The 20,852-nt window shown below is 41.1% G+C and overlaps 2 protein-coding genes across 4 annotated transcripts in view; one reads left to right on the forward strand and one right to left on the reverse strand.

Annotated features, from left to right (window-relative positions):
• LOC138661925 (uncharacterized) overlaps positions 1–20,852 on the forward strand; it is a 76,738-nt gene that overhangs the window by 39,512 nt on the left and 16,374 nt on the right. Inside the window, exon 1 of one of the 3 annotated variants that reach the window (XM_069746922.1) lies at positions 12,059–12,437. The exons of the other annotated variants lie outside the window; for them this stretch is intronic. The gene's annotated coding sequence lies outside the window, so the exon portion shown is untranslated. Of the gene's footprint in view, positions 1–12,058; positions 12,438–20,852 lie in introns of those variants that run through there. 3 annotated transcript variants of the gene reach the window in all.
• LOC138661923 (sodium- and chloride-dependent neutral and basic amino acid transporter B(0+)-like) overlaps positions 1–20,852 on the reverse strand; it is a 49,020-nt gene that overhangs the window by 4,855 nt on the left and 23,313 nt on the right. The window contains exons 5-10 of the mRNA XM_069746917.1: positions 20,526–20,661; positions 18,026–18,158; positions 9,634–9,774; positions 7,400–7,628; positions 5,260–5,385; positions 2,948–3,066 (exon numbers count right to left, since the gene is read on the reverse strand). Of these exons, the coding sequence (XP_069603018.1) occupies positions 2,948–3,066; positions 5,260–5,385; positions 7,400–7,628; positions 9,634–9,774; positions 18,026–18,158; positions 20,526–20,661 (884 nt within the window). The remainder of the gene's footprint in view (positions 1–2,947; positions 3,067–5,259; positions 5,386–7,399; positions 7,629–9,633; positions 9,775–18,025; positions 18,159–20,525; positions 20,662–20,852) is intronic.

Consider the following 20,852-nt stretch of genomic DNA (forward strand, 5'->3'; position numbering starts at 1 on the left):
CTATCTATCTATCTATCTATCTATCATCTATTTATCTATCTATCTATCATCTATCTATCTATCTATCTATCTATCTATCTATCTATCTATCTATCTATCTGTCTATCTATCGTAATGAAGCATTCTTACTTTGTAGCATTTGTTGCACATCTACCTAAAATATCTGATGGTGGCTCGAGTCCTTGGAGCTGAAACATGTAATGACTTACACTGATTAAATAGTTTTGATACATTTTTAACTTGCTAATCATTAATTCTTGTGAATTAGAGGATGACATTTGTTTTTTGCTACTTTTCACACGTTGATGAGTGTAATTTCATGAAGATATACTTATTATTTATTGCTATGATCCTACACATAAGATCCTACACATAAAAGCAGTCATTTGTACTTTTTTTTTAAAATAAATTCTGACATCTGATAATTTATTTTACTGATGCTGATACAAGAAATCACCACCAGGTGGCGATCTACAATATGTTTTGTTGCAAAAACAAGCCCTTTAAAAAAGATTTCACTTGGGACAGTCAACTCCAATCTGTAATGGAGAACATACAGTGACTTGCAGACGTATTCACCCGTTGGTTTTTTACCTATTTTGTTACATTTTCAACCTGTTTTTAAATATTTTTGTAATCCGATTTGTGTGTGATGCTTCAGCACTTAATGATCTAAGTTGGTGAAGTGAGAAAAATATGGGCATAAGTTCTATTTATGGGAGCAAATAACTAAAAATTAGCATGTGCATATGTATGTTCACCCTTTGTGAGATGAATACACTAAACCTTTGTGGTGCAAGCAATTACCTTCATAAGTCACATACTTAGTGACAGGACGTCCCTCTGTGTGCAATCTAAGTGTCACATGTCGGTCAGTATATGCACTTTACCTTTTTCTGAAAGGCCACAAAGGCCGTAACACCATTAACAAGAGGGAGAACTAACCAAACACCACAAAGACCAAGGAGATCTCCAAACAAGTCAGGGACAAAGATGTTGAGAAAACTCCAGGAGCACCATCAAATCTATCATCATCAAGCGGAAATGACATGATACCACAACAAATATGCCAAGAGAGGGCCGCCCATAAAAGCTCTCAGCCCGGGCAAGGAGGGCATTAATCAGAGAGGCAGCGCAGAGACCAAAGCTAACCCTGAAGGAGCTGCAGAATTTCTAAGCCGAGACTGGAGTATCTGTCTTTACAGCTACGATAAGCCAAATACTCCATAGATGTGGCCTTTATGGAAGAGTGGACATAAAAAAGCCTTTACTTACACAGAAAAACTGTAAGGCTCGTTTTGAGTTTGCTAAAATACATGTGGAGACTCCTCAAATGTATGGAGGAAGGTGCTGTGGTCAGTTGAGACCAAAATGTAACTTTTTGTTCACCAAGGTAAACGCTATGTCTGGGGCCAAACCAACACAGCTCATCACCAAAAGAACACCATCCCTACAGTGAAACATGGTGGCTTTTGGCAGTAGGAACAAGGAAAATGGGCCAAGTCAAAAGGAAGATGGATGGTGCGAAATACAGGGATGTTCTTGAGCAAAACCTATTTCAGTCTGTCAGTGATTTGAGACTGGGATGGAAGTTCACCTTCCAACAAGATTATGACCAAAGCAGACTGTTAAATCAACACTCGACTGGTTGGTTAAGGGGAATCGTGTAAATGTTTTGGCGTGGCCTAGTAAAGCCCAGACTTTAATACAGCTGAGGTGGTCAGACTTAATAATTGCTGTTCACCAGAGGGAACGACCTAACTTGTAGGATTTGGAGCAGTTTTGCCTTGAGGAATGAGCAGGCATCTCAGTGACAAGATGTGGAAAGCTCATAGAGACTTATCTAAAGCAACTTGCAGCTGCAATTGCCACAACAGGAGGCTCTAGAAAGTACTGACTTTAGGACCTGTGAATAGTTATGCACACTGAAATTTTCAGTTATTTTGTCCTTTTTGTTGTTTGCTTCACAAACAGAAAACCGAATGTTCACAGTTGGTGTAGGCAAGTTCTTTACATGAACTGATGTAAACCCTCAAAAAAAACAGCTAAATTCCAGGATGTGAGGTAACAAACACGAAAAACGCCACAGGGGTAAATAAGGCTTTATTGAAATGAGTGTGTTTTCCCTGCAATGCAGAAACATGCGGGGTAGAGATGCTCTGGCTGGTGTGGAGAGCGATCGCATCACTGATGTGACTGTTCTCCAAACCATCTGGACTGCCGTGGGGCAGATATGGATTATCTTCTCGTCGGACAGGTGAGGAATATGGTGTTTTTTATATTTTATTTCACAGTAATAAATGGGTAAAAGAGGGTGAGGATTTTTATTTCAAATAAAGGACTTAATTCTTGCTGTATCTTACTATGGGGTTATTAATGGGGGCATTTCACAGACGTAGCCATGTTCTTTACATGAACTGATGCAAACCCTCAAAAAAAAAAACAGCGAAATTCCAGAATATGAGGTAACAAGCACGAAAAATGCAAAGGGGGGTAAATAAGGATTTAACACAATGTCCATTGAAATTAGTGTGTTCTCGCTGCGATGCACAGACATGCTGCGTGGAGATGGGTGAACCTGTGGATGTTCACGTCTGGTGGATTCAGCTGAACATTTTAAAAATTTTTGATCCGGTACCAGAACAGTACCTTGCCTCGAACTCAAACCCAGACCCCATTCAAATAAATGGGGGGCTTGAACATCAGTTGTTTCCCACTCTGTCATCTGTGTGACATCGCGAAAACACCGGCTTTGATCGGCAGTAAGTTCTTTACCGCTGCGGTTCCCACACCGTCATAGAGACGACAGGGATGAGGAGTCCATCAGGAACGGAGAGGAGCGGGAAGAAGAAAAAATGAACAGATTCAGGAGAACAGCATCATTTACACCAGGGAAAAAATTATATGCAAGTGACAATATTCCTTTAAGTAGGAAAAACCACCTTACCTCAGTGACACACACAATTCCAAGCAGGAAAAACATAATACAGGCTCCAATGGTGATTACACCCCTCATTTTCTTCATCACTTTGGGGTACGCATCATGGATGGTGGTGGTTATTGTTTCTGTCAATGGAAATGCATCATAATTGAATCAACCTTCATTTCTGATTATTTATTTTTAAACCTACATTTATATTCCTACATTCAGCTCAGCTCATGAGTCAACAGCTGAATTTTTTTTAGCACTGCTTCTTTTTGTCATTTTCTAATTTCCATACTGTCTTCCCCCAAAAAATTGCCGCCTGAGACAATTGTCCCAGTTTTTCTCATCGTTGCCGCACCCGTTCACACGCTACATTGGCACAGATTACTTGAGGCAGCGTGGCTGAACCTGTTAAAGGCAATAATTCATAAGAGATAACAGAAAATACATGTTGTGCCATGTCCTTAATTATCCTCCCTGTACTATTTCTCATATATTACATACGTAAGCTTTGAGTCACAAAGGAGGGACATAAAATACATCTCAGCATTCTTCTATAACTCTTACAGTAGATCTGTCACCAGATTTCACACAAAAAAAATATGCATAGACCCAGGGAGGCTGGTGTACTTGCTTTGAAAATGCATGTAAGAATGGCCCTGTGATCCTTTTACTAAAATGAGCATTTAATAAATCCATCTAAGACTAGGATCAAACTGTTGTTTTTCTCTTATGCTAGAAAATCAGTCCAATTATGCTAATCCCAGTCCGATCGCAGTGTGATAAGAGTGTGATCCCATTTTCTCGGAGGTGGAGAATAAAAAGTTTCTCCATGATCTACATGTGAAAATCGGACCGCACTCGGAGGGTGATCTGGAGGTTTCCATTGACTCATAGAGATGAATGGCTGAGTGCCTTCAGATTACGAATGCTGCAATTCTTTCCTCGGCCAAGGAAAAAGAAAATCGGACATTTGCACGGCCTCATTAAATAACATGGGGACGAATGCTTTCAGTCAAAACAAAGTATAGCATTTATCCAATTATGACAGTCGTGTGCAAGAGCCCTGAGAGAGAGCTCGCAAGTCAGTGTGTATTCAGTTTCCATCCACCCAGCCTGACAGACGTCTGCAGGTTGTACTGAGCAGTGTGAGATCTTGGGTGCAGCAGGGAGGAGGAACACTGAGGAGCTGTCAATCAGATGGAGATTAAATTTACCTTTCTAAACGGATTAAACTGCCATTCTGATAGGAATTTTCAAAGTAAGTTCACCCTCCTTTGGCTTGTGAAATCTGGTGACAGATCCGCGTGAAGACCAGAGGGTTCATTTTGACTTCAAAATATGCCAGCAAGCAATTATATGCAAAATTATTTCAGACCTTTCACGTTTATGAAAATGTGTATAACATATGACCCAAAGGTGCTGCAAGTGTCAATGTGAACAACCTTGTAATATGGCACCCCCAAAAAATCTATGGATGCACATAGGGGCATAGCTATCGGGGATGCAGTGGAAGCAGTCCAACCCAGACACTACCCTACCACGTAAAATGTCACCCACCGAAATCTATGGATGCACATAGGAGCATAGCTATCGGGGATGCAGTGGAAGCAGGCCAACTCAGACACTACTCTACCACGTAAAACGATATTAAGATTATAAATGGCACTCGCTAGGCCAGGGGGGGTGAAGTACAGTTTCAGATTTTGCATTTGGGCCCTGATGGTTTAGCTTCACCTTTAGATTTATGCTATATCTTTACATCGTAATTTTTAGAGCCATTTTTTCTGTTCAGTTGGATGTCGTATTATATACTTTTTCTCCACTAAACCTCAAGAGAAAACCTCTGAATTACGATGCTTTAAAAAAGTACAATATGGGGACACATAGTGCAACTACAGCTCCATAAATAACCCATAGGTGTGCATTAATTATAAGTTTCCAGTATTAATGGCTTATTCCCAAAAACAAAAGTTACCAGCTAAATGATTACTTGCAGATCGGTAGGAGCCCAATTAATGGGAAACGAGAATGCGCCCGATTAGTGGGAAACGAGAATGCACCATCGGTGGCCACTCATTCATTCTCTATGGGTCTAGATCCGAACACCTCACAGTTCTGCAGAATTGGAGAATTGCGAATCTCCGAACTAAAGAGCCACAAGATAACTCTTATGTTGTGAATAGGTGATAAGTTTTAGTGTTGGGAATAAGCCTTTATTACATCTACTTTGACCCAGTATTAGTATAAAATGTATATATTGTATTGTATGAATATAGTGTTGGCAATAAAATGTCATCATTAGTAAAAAACACAATTACAACTGTCCTCACCTACGGAGGCAAACTGCGAATCGAGCCCGAGCGTTAACAGCATGAAGAAGAACAGAATGGACCAGAGCGGAGCAACGGGCAACTGAGACAAAGCTTCCGGATAGGCAATAAACGCAAGTGCAAAGCCTAGGAAAAGGGAAATATACGCAGGTTATTATTTTAGTTACAATAATGTCATAATTCACAATTCAATGTCAGAAAGTCTAAACACAAAATATCAGCAGGCGACAGGCTGTCATAAAACGCCTTCTCAGATAACTCGTCATGTACTCCTGGATATTAATTGGAATATTAGGGAAGTGCAGAACTTATTTTTGTGATGATAATGTATAATATGATTCTTAGTTGTCCCTGTTAGCACACCATTGTGGGCTCTGACCCCCCCCCCCTTCTCTCTGTGTTTCTGCTGGCAGAGATATGTGTATGTGGATCCCAAATCCCTCATGCCCCCCACAAGAATTTTTATTGCGCTTGTAGCTGCACAAATATCCTTCCAGCTGAAACTGGTCTGATATCCCTCTCAAGGTTCTTTGTTCTATTATAGTAAGATATTGGGCCACCGATTTGGGCTAGAAAAATAATAAGTACATATTGCTAACTTCCATAGGTAGATCTGTCAACCACTGTAACCACTAGCAGCTAAACACAATGAGTAAAAAGTATGGATTTCTCCAAAACCGTGTGGAACAACTAGGACGAATTTGGTACCAATAGAAAGCTAATTTTAATACACGATGGATGAGGTGTGTGTTATGACTCTGCCGGATTCTTGAGCGAAGATATGAGAATGATAAGAATTACTGTTGAAATCTGTATGTCTGAGGAGAGGGGAGGGTCCAGGGAATCCAGCCTCTTTAGTGATGTCACAAGGCTGCAGTTATAAGTTTCTGCACTTCACCCAGCATTCAGGCATGCCTGAGGAGCTGTTGCTGCCAGACCTTCTCATGAATTGGGATATTTGGCTCCTCCTACCAGCATGGTTTTGCCTGCAATGATCTGAGCACATGTGAGTTTTATCTTTCTTCTTTAATCCATGTTATTTTATAATTGATTTGTACATACATACTTTGTCTCATATTGTAACATCTTTGTATACCTTTTTATAAACACTGCCTGATCTTTATGGCGTAAAATATTTAAAATACTAGCTTTGTTCTCCTGCTCTAAAATGTACCCTAAGTCTTCTGAAGGGAAATACGCTACTGTTTTGGGTTAGCTTCGGACCCATTAATCGAAGCTGGTGGCGGCATACCTTGTCCTGCGCTTTTGGGAGTCATTGTAGCAACGGCGGTGTTGATAATTATTGTTCCTGCCTGAGAGGGAGTAGTTATATCGCCCTCACTGCAGTGTGCCCAATAGCCAGTACATAGCAGGCAGCCTTTCTGGTGACTAATTACCCTAGGTGCAGTACCTAATCTGATCAGAGGGTAAGGGGGCGCCAGAGAGCTGCAAGTTTTCAAGCGGAACTGTAAAGCGGGATATACATAAATCCCTGCAGTTAGTGTTAGATTGCAGAGCAGTGGGATAACTAAAATAAGCCCCTGCGGTAAATTGAGAGGTCAATAGCCTTGATTGTGTTTTCATCACATTGGAGCAGTGGAGGGATAACTAAGATAAGCCCCCTGCACATGTGATAGCCGCGGGCTGGCCAAAGGTCACCCCGATCGTGACGTACTGTTGACAGTCACGGTGTGAATCGTGACAATTTTAGATAGAAAAGAAGAATTCAATTTTTACGTTTAAGGTTTTGCCTCATTACAGACAACTTCTGTTAGATGAGGCTTTCACATATTTGGGATGGAAACTTGTAATTCTAGGCTTGACCTGAAGTGGCCGCTGCAGAGCTAATATAATAAGCAAATGGATCTGCAAGATCGGGGGGGGGGGAGATCTTGCAGATGTGCTTGCTTATTAAATTTGCTCTGCAGCGGCCACTACTGGTCATGCTTAGTATTACATGTTTCCATTCCAGTTACCAGCTATCTGTACACATTTGTGGACACAAGTAGTATCACCCGTGAGAGGCTCATGACAGTCGCTATATTCAGTTCTAAGGGATATAAGGAAAAGAGTGGTCACAACTCCTTTAATACATGAAATATATGGGTTAATTTGTCATTACGACTCCTTTTCAGCTCACCTGAGTCTACTACATCCTTTACTTCCTTCTGAGCTTTGTAGGCCATGTGCCCCAATATAGAGAAGATGGCAAAGCCGGCAAACACACTGGTGAGGCAGTTGGTAATGCACACCATGACGGCATCGGCAAAGCAATTATTATGGAACTTGTTGTACGATGACAAAGCTACTAGCCCGCCCCATGCTGTGGACAGAGAGAAGAAAATCTGCGTGGCGGCATCTTTCCAAACCTAGAATGAAAGAAATAAAATGAGAAACAGAAGACAAACATTCTCACCAATGGTCTGTACTATGTTGTAGCAAAAAGACGCCGCTCTACACTGTAAAGAATGGTATAACATAAAAAGGAAGTCTACTGTCTGATACATTTCTATCACTCTGAATGGTGCTGTTAAAGAAGTTTACACTTTTGACAATTTTGCTTTGCTAGACGCATCCCTAGAAAATCGTAAATCCCAGTGATCAGTTGGAATCCAGAAGGAAATGGCAGCAGGTGCTCAATCCCCTGCAGCGCCTCCGCAGGAGAAGTGAGGCATTACAAACTGTCTATTGAAATCTCAAGAACAACAAGATCATTACTCTCTGAATTAGCACGTAACGAAAAAGATTCCAGGAAATTCTACTTAAATAAGTCATAGTAAATTAATATGATTTTATCTAAATTGGGTTTATGAGACCTGATAGCTTCTTTTCTATTCAGATACCAAAGGTAATCTGCATTAAACCTTGAGTTTATGGTATAATTTGCATATACGTCAATTCCCTATAATACATTTACTTTACATTGACCAAATTAGTTACATTGAAATTTTCATTGGCATCAATGGTTTTGTTCGGTTACAGAAACCCATTTTCATATACCCTATTAGTGAATTGTGTGTTAAAGCGACCCTCCACACCGGGACTGAAAAGTGACTACACATTATTCATGCATGATCATCCTGGCTGGTGTCCTCAGTTTGCTTCCAGCTGCCTTCTTTGCTCAGATCAGCGTTATTTTCCTTAGTGGTATCCATATCACACCTTTTTCGCCTTTTCTGTGTTGTGGGATATGAAAAGCAGGGAAGAGGAAGTCAGTCTGAGCAGAGGATGTCAGTCTGAGCAGAGGAGTAGGTGGGGAGCCAACCAAGCACACCGGGCAGGGTGATTACACATGAGAAAAATATTGTGACTTTTCAGTCCCAGTGCGAAGGGTCACTTTCATACTGGAGGGTCTTTCATTTATTATCCAAATCTCTTGGACAGAGTGGAGAATGGTGGAAATGAAGGTCTCTTGAGGACCTGCCCTATCCTACATTACACAGACAATGCATTAATTTGAAGAGGCTTTGTGCTTTCTTTCTCCCGTGGTGAAGCTGCTGGGAGTAAACACTTATTGCATGGTTTCTCCATAGGTGGCAACTGGTTAGAGATTGTCCAAAGGGGAGAACAACTTTAAAGGGACTTTGTAATCAAATTTTTGCTAATCCACCTGAGAGCAGCATGATGTTGGGGCAGAGACCCTGATTCCAGCATTGTGTCTCTTGTTGGGCTGCTTATTATATTTTGGATAAACTTTATCAGCTGCAGATCTAGCGGTCCTCTGAATGCTGACATTTGTATAACCCCGCCCACACCTCTGATTAGCAAATTTCTGTGTACAATGCGCATAGGCAGAAAGCCGCCAATCAGTGGTGGGGCTGGGATTACAAAGAGTTTGTGAATATGAATGAATAGTAATAATCTACTGATGATAAAACATTCATTTTATCAAAACTATAGCTAGCATCCCAGTTAGTGACACATCAAAGGAATCAAGGTTTATGCCCCTATATTATGCTGCTCGCACATTAGGTGGCAAAAAACCTGGTGACAGATTCCCTTTAACCCCCTGTTTGTTGCAGGCTCCAGCGATGAGCCTGCAACTTTTCCAGCACATGTCAGCTGACATGTGCCACTAATAACCGCAGGTGGAATCATGATCCACCCATGGCTGTTAATCTCTGACAGTGGCATTTAACATGCATGCGCCAGAAGTGCAGCAGTAATCCCGTCCATAGGCGCCTGTGTCACATGACCGCGAGTTGCCGATGGGTTGACATGACACCCCAGGGTCTGGTTGTCAATGCTGGATCGCAATGAATGCCGCCCAGCAATCGGTGCTCATAGCAAATGATCATTCTAGCTACATAGAGCATTACTCCTGAATTGTTAGTGTACTTCTTAAAAAGAACTAAGAACTATAAAAAAACTCACTTCTGCATTTGTAAGTTTGGATATGTCTGACTGTGCTCCAATATAATAACTGATCCCCTCATAGGCCCCCTCCAGCGTAGCCCCTCTTATCAAGAGAATCAGCAGGACCACGTATGGAAATATAGCAGTGAAGTACACCACCTGTGAAAGGAAGCAAAAACATGGTAAGACACAATGGAAAAGAAAACTCAACTTATCCTACATTCACACCTAAAGGAAAAAATAAAACCTCTGCTAGAAATCTGTAGGAGGTTTACCAGGAAGTCATGTGACTTAGTAGAGTTCTACTTGTGGAAATGGAGAACAAATCTTATTATTAAGCATCAGAACAAAATCTGTAAAGGAAAGTATTTGGAAAAAATGTTTCATCTATTAAGGAGATTTCAACTATAAAATATTCTAAATCTATTGCAGTATACCTTTAAGAATGTTAACACTATCTTGTATATAGAATTGTCTTACAATGATGTTGTAGTACTATAAAAAAAAAATCATCTCACTTTATGAAGAATACACTAAATAATACAGAGAAATTCACAGCTATAGTAAAAAGATTTATTTACTGCTACTTTTATATTATTTGTATAATATTTTATATTATTTGTATATTATTTTATGGTAATTTTATATTATTTTATATTATTTGTATATTTTTTTTTTATAAACATAGAAAATTGGAACAGCACTTTACCAACAGGTGTGTGCACGCCTCCCAGACAAAACATCCAAGACTTGCCTCAAATCAGACATAGGAAAAAATGCAGGCGGCACTCCATAGCTTAAAGGTGAAAAAATGTGGTTTTATTTCAAACCCACAGGCTGTGGCAACGTTTCGGCTGAAATGAGCCTTTTTCAAGCTCATTTCAGCCGAAATGTTGCCACAGCAAGTGAGTTTGAATAAAATCACATTTATTCACCTTTAACCCCTTACCGGCATCGGACGTACTATACCGTCCGATGCCGGCTCCCCTGCTTTGATGCAGGGCTCCGCGGTGAGCCCGCACCAAAGCCGGGACATGTCAGCTGTTTTGAACAGCTGACATGTGCCCGTAATAGGCGCGGGCAGAATCGCGATCTGCCCGCACCTATTAACTAGTTAAATGCCGCTGTCAAACGCAGACAGCGGCATTTAACTACCGCTTCCGGCCGGGCGGCCGGAAATGACGTTATCGCCGACCCCCGTCACATGTCCGGGGGTCGGCGATGCGTCTCCATTGTAGCCATAGAGGTCCTTGAGACCTCTATGGTTACTGATTGCCCGTCGCTGTGAGCGCCACCCTGTGGTCGGCGCTCACAGCACACGTGCAATTCTGCTACATAGCAGCGATCAGCAGATCGCTGCTATGTAGCAGAGCCGATCGGCTTGTGCCTGCTTCTAGCCTCTCATGGAGGCTATTGAAGCATGGCAAAAGTAAAAAAAAAAAGTTTAAAAAAATGTGAAAAAAATAAAAAAAACATAAAAGTTTAAATCACCCCCCTTTCGCCCCAATCAAAATAAATCAATAAAAAAAATATCAAATCTACGCATATTTGGTATCGCCGCGCTCAGAATTGCCCGATCTATCAAATAAAAAAAAGTATTAACCTGATCGCTAAACAGCGTAGCGGGAAAAAAACTCGAAACGCCAGAATTACGTTTTTTTGGTCGCCGCGACATTGCATTAAAATGCAATAACGGGCGATCAAAAGAACGTATCTGCACCGAAATGCTATCATTAAAAACGTCATCTCGGCACGCAAAAAATAAGCCCTCAACCGACCCCAGATCACGAAAAATGGAGACGCTACGAGTATCGGAAAATGGCGCAATTTTTTTTTTTTTTTTTTTAGCAAAGTTTGGAATTTTTTTTCACCACTTAGATAAAAAATAACCTAGTCATGTTTGGTGTTTATGAACTCGTAATGACCTGGAGAATCATAATGGCAGGTCATTTTTAGCATTTAGTGAACCTAGCAAAAAAGCCAAACAAAAAACCAATGTGGGATTGCACTTTTTTTGCAATTTCACCGCACTTGGAATTTTTTTCCCGTTTTCTAGTACACGACATGCTAAAACCAATGATGTCGTTCAAAAGTACAACTCGTCCCGCAAAAAATAAGCCCTCACATGGCCAAATTGACGGAAAAATAAAAAAGTTATGGCTCTGGGAAGGAGGGGAGCGAAAAACGAACACGGAAAAACGAAAAATCCCCTGGTCATGAAGGGGTTAAACTATGGAGTGCTGCCTGCATTTTTTCCTAGATATTATTTTATATTAATTTTATATTATTTTTATATTATTTTATATTATTTTTATATTTTATATTATTTTTTTCGCAACCTATTATTTTCCGTATTACAATTACGCAGAATTTAATGATATTCTCCTATAAAAATGACATTAAAAAAAGCAATAAACAGCTGCACTGTCTGAAAACGCAACCAAAACCTGAAGCAATCGCTGTGACTTTGTAGAGCAAAGTATTGACCTCATAACTGCGACTTGTTAATATTTAGTAGAAATTGCTTCTTTATGAGGTCATATAATTGTGTGCTCTAGACGACCCGGTGCTTTATGACGCCATTTATTTTAATGGTTTACCATGAGATGCATTTGTGGCCGCCTGTATCATTAACAGGCCGATGGCTTTATTGGTTTACGGTGGGTTGTGCGTTGCAGACGGGGCATGCGGCGGATCCTGTAACTTTTGGTAGGAGATAGACTTTATGCCACAATGGCCTTAATGCGCTGTATACATCTAATGACTTGTAGCTTCATCTTGGATTCGTCCTAGAGATCTGCTTGTTGTGGATTCCACATCTGGTATGTTAATGGTATACAATATAATATAATGGGGCATAATATAGTTTTATCTTACGTGTAATTGACTATGTGCCGGAGTCAATTGACGTTCAAAATGACTTTCAATAGTCCAAAAAGATAATAATAATAAAAGTTTACTTCCTTGAAAGCTCTCATGTATGTGATACATACCTGGAAATATTGTAATATACTGCTAAGCTGTGTTATTTAAGAGTTTATGGAGAACGGTGGCTCAGTGGTTAGCACGGCAGCCTTGCAGCGCTGGGGTCCTGGGTTTGAAGCCCAACCTGACCAACATCTACAAGCATGTTCTCCCCATGGGATTCCTTCCACATGCCAAGGACATCCTGATAGGGAATCTAGATGGTGAGCCCCAATGGGGATAGTGATGATAATGTCTGTAGCGTTACATATATATACTATCGCTAAAGTGGAATGGTGTGCACCTACAGGTGTTTTCCAATCTTTGTCTGTGATGTTAGATGGTTACAATACGCCGTTACTTCCTCAACTCATTGGGAAAAGGAAGACGCCACGTAGCAGACCGATTGAATATAGTGTACAGATTCTTGTTGAGAAGCAGTTAAAAGCAGCTTCTAAAGGAGCATAAATTTATGGCTCAGAGACGTGGCTAATTCAGTTTCACAGATACTCCCATCTACAGTCCCAGCTACTATGACAATAAGGACTATCAACAATGAAACACCCATAAATTCCTGGTAGAATGACCCAAACTGAAAAAATACTGTTATTTCTTAAAGAGTAACTAAATTGTTTTATTTCATTATCCTCTAGTTATTGTAAAGTTATGAATTCTTGTAAAATACTTCATTACCTTATTTTGCTTCTATCTATCCAAAAGACTATGCAGAAGCTTGTTTCCATGCTGCAGGTCATTCACCTTTAGAATCTCCTTTCAACTGCTTCTCAGCAAAATCTGTACGATGTATTCAATTAATCTGCGTACCTGATTTTCCCTGTCTGAGGGTATGTGCACACATCAGGATTTCTTGCAGAAATTTTCCTGACAAAAACCGGACATTTCTGCCAGAAATCCGCATACATTTTTACCGCGATTTTACCGCGATTTTGATGTGTTTTTGACGCGTTTGTTTGTGCGTTTTTCCCAAATGCATAGAATTGCGGAAAAAACGCAGAAAATCCGCAAAAATAATGAACATGCTCATTTTTTTACCGCGATGCGTTTTTTTTCGCGGAAAAAAACGCATCCATGTGCACAAAACATGCAGAATGCATAAATGATAGAATGCATAATGTATGCGTTTTTAATGAGTTTTTATAGCGTTTTTAGCACGAAATAACGCAAAAAAAATGCGAAAAACCTGTACGTGTGCACATCTCTCAGCTTCCCACCCCTGTACGCTGGGGAATTCCTGTACACAGACTGTTTAAATACAGTGTACAGATTCTTGTTGAGCGGCAGTTAAAAGAAGCTTCTAAAGGAGCATAAACTGGGAATAATAATAATATTAATAACAATAATCATCATCATCATCATCTATACTACTATATATTCAATGAGAACATTTTTGCAAATTATCTCTCCGTCTTACCCAGCTATAAACATTATCAGAGATTGATTCTTGGACATTTGCTCTGCTGTATATTTTTTTTCATTAACCTGTGACTGACATGTCCTCATAAACATCGGGCTATCTGCAGGGAGGTCTCCTGTATGACATTTCCCTCTTTATAATCAGCGTTGACTATCCATGATTATAAGAGAGAGCCGTCAGAGGAGGCCTCACTGAGCTTCTGAGAAATATTCATGGACGCCCTCCTGCACAAATATTACAGGTCATTGTCTATGGATACATGGATGCCTCATACTGAAGGTGCTGCCTACTAAAGTAGACAATTGAAATAATGTCTACAGCATTTATACTATGACACATTCAGGGCGAGGCACCATTTTACAATCGAGGTAATGCTGCATGTGCATTGTGTTACTAAGTATCCTTGGGGGCCATGTCATACAGTTTATCCACCCAGTATAAGAAGTTGGTATAGTTTCTGTTCCTTGACATGGCAGGTAGGCTAAGCATGGAAAGAACTTCTCTTTTACCACAAGGACGCATTGCTGTATCAGATCAGCACTGTGTTACCCCACACACAGCATTAAACATGAAAGGAAAATCCAGTATTATTTATAAAATTTGATTATAATTGGTTAGGTCTACTTGTTCATATTTAACTTGGTTCAGGTACTTTGTAGATTTTTTTTTTTTGGGGGGGCACTATTTAACTATTTCCAGTGCCTGTATTACATTGGAGTATACAACAGCTGCAGGCTTATGTTGGACGGACAGCATTGAGCAGGGGGAGTTTGTTAAAGCTGTGCTGCATGATTGGTTTGGTTTGTTCAGTTTAGTTCTACCCTGTAATCCCGTGATAATAAATCTAACGGTTGCTGCATGTACCCAGGAAAACCGTTCATTCACCCACAATGTTATCTGCTGAAAGCTGAAATCTGCAACAGGTTATTGGCCCAGATACAACTCAGAAAGGTGAAAGCTTACATATGCAACATGTGACTCCTATCTGCAGACTGGCATGCTCTAGGACAGTGTTCCCCACTCCAGTCCTCCAGAGCCACTAACAGATCATGTTTTCTGGATTTCCTAAGTATTTCCAAGGTAATTCCATCACCTGGGCAATACTAAGGAAATCCTGAAAACATGATCTGTTGGTGACTGTTGAGGACTGGAGTTGGGAAACACTGCTCTAGGAAATAAACATGTGCCTTTCGTATAGTAAATGTGCCATTTTTTGGACAATTCCGCATATGTGGCTACCGAATGGACTACATAAAACTATGACTTTCCCTCACAAGTAAAGTATAACTTTTGCTCTACATATCACAGCTTGGTAAGACAGGTCACACGAGATTGTGCAGTTATCACATATGTCTCATACATTAGTGTAGGCCAAAAAATCAAGGCACCAAAATATTGATATAGAACGAAGGTCTTGTTGCGATAAGCAAATATTATACTTTGATCCGGCAAGAAAAGGTCCAACGTATCGACCATTAAAAGTCTTTATCAAGGACATAATTGGCAGAAATTAGATTAGAGCAAACACGATACCGGATTTATCCAAGGATATCATATAGACCATTGCATGGAGGTATAGGGAGCGGAGGCTTGTATTGTGGAGGAGCCGGGTATCGGGTAGATATGGCTGTGTGCAGGCCGTAGTCAATCACCAATCTCACAATTCCACACAAAGCCAAAATACAATGAGATTAGAGATGGACCTGAGCAACAGCACCAGATGAGAGATGGTGTATTACTTTAAACTATAAAAAGAAATGGTCAACCACTTGAAGCTAGACATACACAAAAGACTATAGGCTGATTCATTAGGACTGGTGTTTTTTGCTAGTCTTAAGGTACCTTCACACATAACGATATCGTTAACGATATCGTTGCTTTTTGTGACGTAGCAACGATATCGTTAAGGAAATCGTTATGTGTGACAGCGACCAACGATCAGGCCCCTGCTGTGCCATCGTTGGTCGCTGAACAAAGTCCAGAACTTTATTTCATCGCTGGACTCCCTGGAGACATCGCTGGATCGGCGTGTGTGACACCGATCCAGCGATGTCTTCACTGGTAACCAGGGTAAACATCGGGTAACTAAGCGCAGGGCCGCGCTTAGTAACCCGATGTTTACTCTGGTTACCAGCGTGAAAGTAAAAAAAACAAACACTACATACTTACCTACCGCTGTCTGTCCCCGGCGCTCAGCTGCTCTGCACTCCTCCTGCACTGGCTGTGAGCGTCGGTCAGCTGGAAAGCAGAGCGGTGACGTCACCGCTCTGCTTTCCGGCCGCTGTGCTCACAGCCAGTACAGGAGGAGTGCAGAGCAGCTGAGCGCCGGGGATAGACAGCGGTAGGTAAGTATGTAGTGTTTGTTTTTTTTACTTTCATGCTGGTAACCAGGGTAAACATCGGGTTACTAAGCGCGGCCCTGCGCTTAGTAACCCAATGTTTACCCTGGTTACCCGGGGACTTCGGGATCGTTGGTCGCTGGAGAGCTGTCTGTGTGACAGCTCTCCAGCGACCAAACAGCGACGCTGCAGCAATCCGGATCGTTGTCGGTATCGCTGCAGTGTCACTTAATGTGAAGGGGCCTTTAGAAAAGAGAGCAATAAGAAGTGTCATATTCATATAAAGGCAAGTTGCTCGTCATGAATTTGGTGCATCTTTCAACTACTGTGCACCACCTTCCAAAAATGTACTCCAATCAGGTCCAGGTGTTGAAAAAGTTGTCAGAAGAGGCCGAAACTTGCGTAGAAATGGCAAAAGTCTCTTTTTGGTCAACTTTGAATTCTGCAAAAATGTTGTGACATTTCAAGCAAATTTATGCCAGAATTGTAGCAAAAACTGCTTGAAAAATCAAGGTTTATGGTCGACCAGAATATGGCTGAGTGATCGGTCATCTGTCTGATCATTCGTGCGATGAGCCTTTGTATACGCGGGGCGCAACGTTTAACACTAATCTGGCAGTTATGGGAGACAGTTTAAGAAAACAAAAAACCCAGTGGAGCGAAGAGGCAAATGATTGACCAAATTCATCTCATCAGGCCATACACTTGTATTTCCTGACAAGGCTGAAAAACTCCAACCAGACAGAGGGCATTTTTGATAGCTATCTCCACCAAATTTTATTTTACGCACATGGGCAGTTTTAAGAGATTTTATTTATCTACCGGTAATTAACAAAGCCTTTGCTAAGAAAAGTTGATTCCCAACAATACTCATCACAATCCATTTTCATGGTTGGGCAAGTATGATTCATGAGGCTACATTCACACATTCAGTATTTGGTCAGTTTTTTACATCAGTATTTGCATTTCAGGAGTGGGTGATAAATACAGAAGTGGTGCATATGTTTCTATTATACTTTCCCTCTGATTGTTCCACTCCTGGCTTTGGCTACAAATACTGATGTAAAATACTGACCAAATACTGAACGTGTCAATGTGGACTAAGAAATAAACTAGAATTCCCCTTAAGGCTTCTTTCACACTTCTGTCGGTACGGGGCAGTCACGAAGCGTCGGAGCGACGTACCGACGGAAGTGTTTGCTTTCACATTTCCGTCTACGTTGCCGAGCAGGAAAGATCGTGAGAGCGATATTTCCTGCTGGGCATGCGCAGTGTGAAACACTGGATGCGATATACGGAAAAACGTTTTTCCGAGACGACGATCCGCCAAAACCCGACGCATCCAGTGGACGACGCATGCAATGTATGACCATCCTGTGGGCAACTTTGCAAGATGCGGTTTTTTCTCCAAAACGACGCATTGCGATGTTGGCCAAACGACGGAAGTGTGAAAGAAGCCTAAAATAGCATGTAGATACAATTTAAGCCTCCATTAATGAATGACCAATTGAATGATATTAATAGAATGCACATAATCAGATGTTTACTTATCCTTTCTTTTCCAGTATGAGCAAAGAATACTATCGTGACAAGGTGTGGCCATATTAATATTAGTAGAGGGTAAACAACTCTTACACACAGTGTCATTTTTTCACAATGTATGGATAATTACCTTCCCGGACGACTTTATGCCTTTAAACAAAGCTGCGCCAATTATTATCCAAGATAAGAGGAGGCAGAGAGCCAAGTACCAAACAACGTTCCCTGTTTCGTCGAGCCCAGTCGATTGACGCAGCGCCACTTTTCTGTAAAGGTTAGATGACATAATATCAGCCAAACACAGCAAATCTTTGATTAGCACAATGATATAAGTCAGTCACTTCACGGGATATAGGAAATTGGTTGTGAGGAACCAGACCAGAGCCTGCGTGATATTGATGTGTAGTAATTAGTCAATAAGAGACGATAACCCCATTGCTAGGTGAGCCTGATTTTCAGCAGGGACACCATTGAACTTAACATTATTCTACTTTATATTACCTTAAAGGATTTGTCTAATACTGGAATTAGATGCTTTTGAGAGGACGTTTCGCATATTTTGACTTTGTAATTTGTAAACTGTATATTTCTGTATATAGTAGTAGGAATGTTGATAAAAGTGTCTTTATTATTTTTTTGTCTCCTCTCCATCGTGGAGATACAGGGCACCCAATATGTTAATTTCCGTATCATTCAACAGGGCATTCCATTTCGTTCAGTTCTGTGGAGGTGTACCTTCAACCCATTATGAAACTGCCCAGTCATAAAATGGCAGTGACATAGGGACGAAAAAGCAGACACCCACAGTTCTGACTGAAATTAAAAGCTCGTAGAGGAGGTCAGAACTGTGCCAGCATGATACTTACCTGTCCTAAGACCTCAGCTGCTCCCCTCTCTTCCAGCTGCTTCGACACGTTGATGCTACTCCCCGCACTTCCAGAACTGTGCCAGCGCGATACTTACCTGTCCTAAGACCTCAGCTGCTCCCCTAATGCTCCTCACTCTTCCAGCTGCTTCGACACGTTGATGCTATTCCCCGCACTTCTAGAACTGTGCCAACATGATCGAGCAAGACTTTCTGTCGAACATGACCACACTGACAACTAGTGATGAGCGAGTATCTCGGTACTCGAGATTTCCGAGTATGCTCGCGTGATCTCTTAGTATTTTGGGCACGCTCAGAGATTTAATTTGTGTCGCCGCAGCTGCATGATTTGCGGCTGCTAGACATCCTGAATACATGTGAGGATTCCCTAACAAACAGGCAATCTCTGCATGTGTTCAGGTTGTCTAACAGCCGCAAATCATGCAGCTGCGGGGACTCAAACATAATCTATGAGCACGCCTAAGATACTCGGAGAACAGCCGAGCATACTTGGAAATCTGGAGTAACGAGCACACTCGCTCATCACTACTGACAACGCCTCCTTCCTTGCACTTCCTGTAAGGAAAACCCCTGAGAGAGGAAGCAGACAGTGATACCAGTGTGTCAGAGCAGCAGGAAGAGTGAGGAGCATTGCAGGAGCAACTGAGGATCGATGATGGTTAAGCATCACACTGGCACAGTTCTGACCTTTCCTATGGGCATTATATTTTTGTCGGCACTGTGGGCGTCTACTTTTTCCTCTCTATGTCGCTGCTTTTTTATGATTTGACAGTGTCATAGCCAGATGAAAATATATCCCCAGAAAGCTGAACATAATGAAACGACCAGTTGTATCATAAGAAAATTAACAAATTGGATGTCTGTAATTTTGGTGCTCTGTATCTCCACAATGGAGTGAAGAAAAAAAATAGAAAAAACATTTTTGCTACTATATGCAGGAATGTACAGTTTTACAAAGTCAAAATTTGTGAAAGGTCATCAGGTATAGTTCTTATTTCTAAAAAAAATCCCTTTCTTCTAATCTTATCTAAACCCTTCAAGTGGTTGGCCACTTCTGGGCAATGAGAACAATGCAGAGGCGCCATTCCAGCAATGTTGGTGCCGCTACTCCCATCGGGAATTGTCGTAGTGCCTGCTGCAGTTGCTGTTTGGCTGCAACCTTTACTATTTCCTCAGAGTGGACAACCATCCTGAAGGAATGTTGATGAGCTGCAGCCAAACAGCGGCCACTAATTGGCTGCAACTTGGACATAAGACAACAATAAACTGGTCACCTGCTCAGAATAGCGGTTCCAAAATTGCTGGAATGGCGCAGCTGAGCGAGATTACTATCCATTGTTTCTATGTTAATTGAGGTCCTGAATCGATTAAGCAGGAGTTATTCAACAGTGGACGTTGCCGTTAAGCCAACATATAATATTAATAGAACCAAACAAAAAAAAGCATATGGAACATGACGGAATAATCAAAAGAAACGCGAGGGATACCAACAGGTAAGAGGCAGTTCACAGGGCTCTGGTCAACTGGCCATAGATTCCCAGCATGGCTGCTGAACCAGAGTCCTTTGAATCTTTTTTTCTCAGCTGTAATATGCACTTTTCTAAATTCATAATATATTATGTAATAAATTGAGGCCTCCACAGTTATGTTGTGGAAGATCTGATCAATCCATCCATTACTTTACTTTGGTTTTTGGAAACTTGTATGTGTGAACGGAAATGAGTAAGAAGTATAACTTCATACTTACTCCCAATACTGTTTGCTGGGAAGTTCGGTGTCCATATATATAGTGGAGTTTTCCACACATGTGTAATTATTATCCTTCACCCACGTAAGGTTCATGATTTCGAAGATATTTGACTGTAGAGTTACGTTACAAAACCCTATGCACAGAAAACATGTTATTAGTATTATTAGTAGGTTTGATTAGTCAATTAAAGGGATTACAAATACGCAGTTGCATTCTTCTAAAAACACTGCCACAATTGTCTGCAGGTTGTGTTTGGTATTGCACCTCAGGCCCTTTACGTCAATATAATTGAGCTGTAATGTCAGACACAACCCATAGTCAGAT

This window comes from Ranitomeya imitator, chromosome 2, assembly GCF_032444005.1.
Source record: "Ranitomeya imitator isolate aRanImi1 chromosome 2, aRanImi1.pri, whole genome shotgun sequence".
Classification (NCBI taxonomy): domain Eukaryota; kingdom Metazoa; phylum Chordata; class Amphibia; order Anura; family Dendrobatidae; genus Ranitomeya; species Ranitomeya imitator.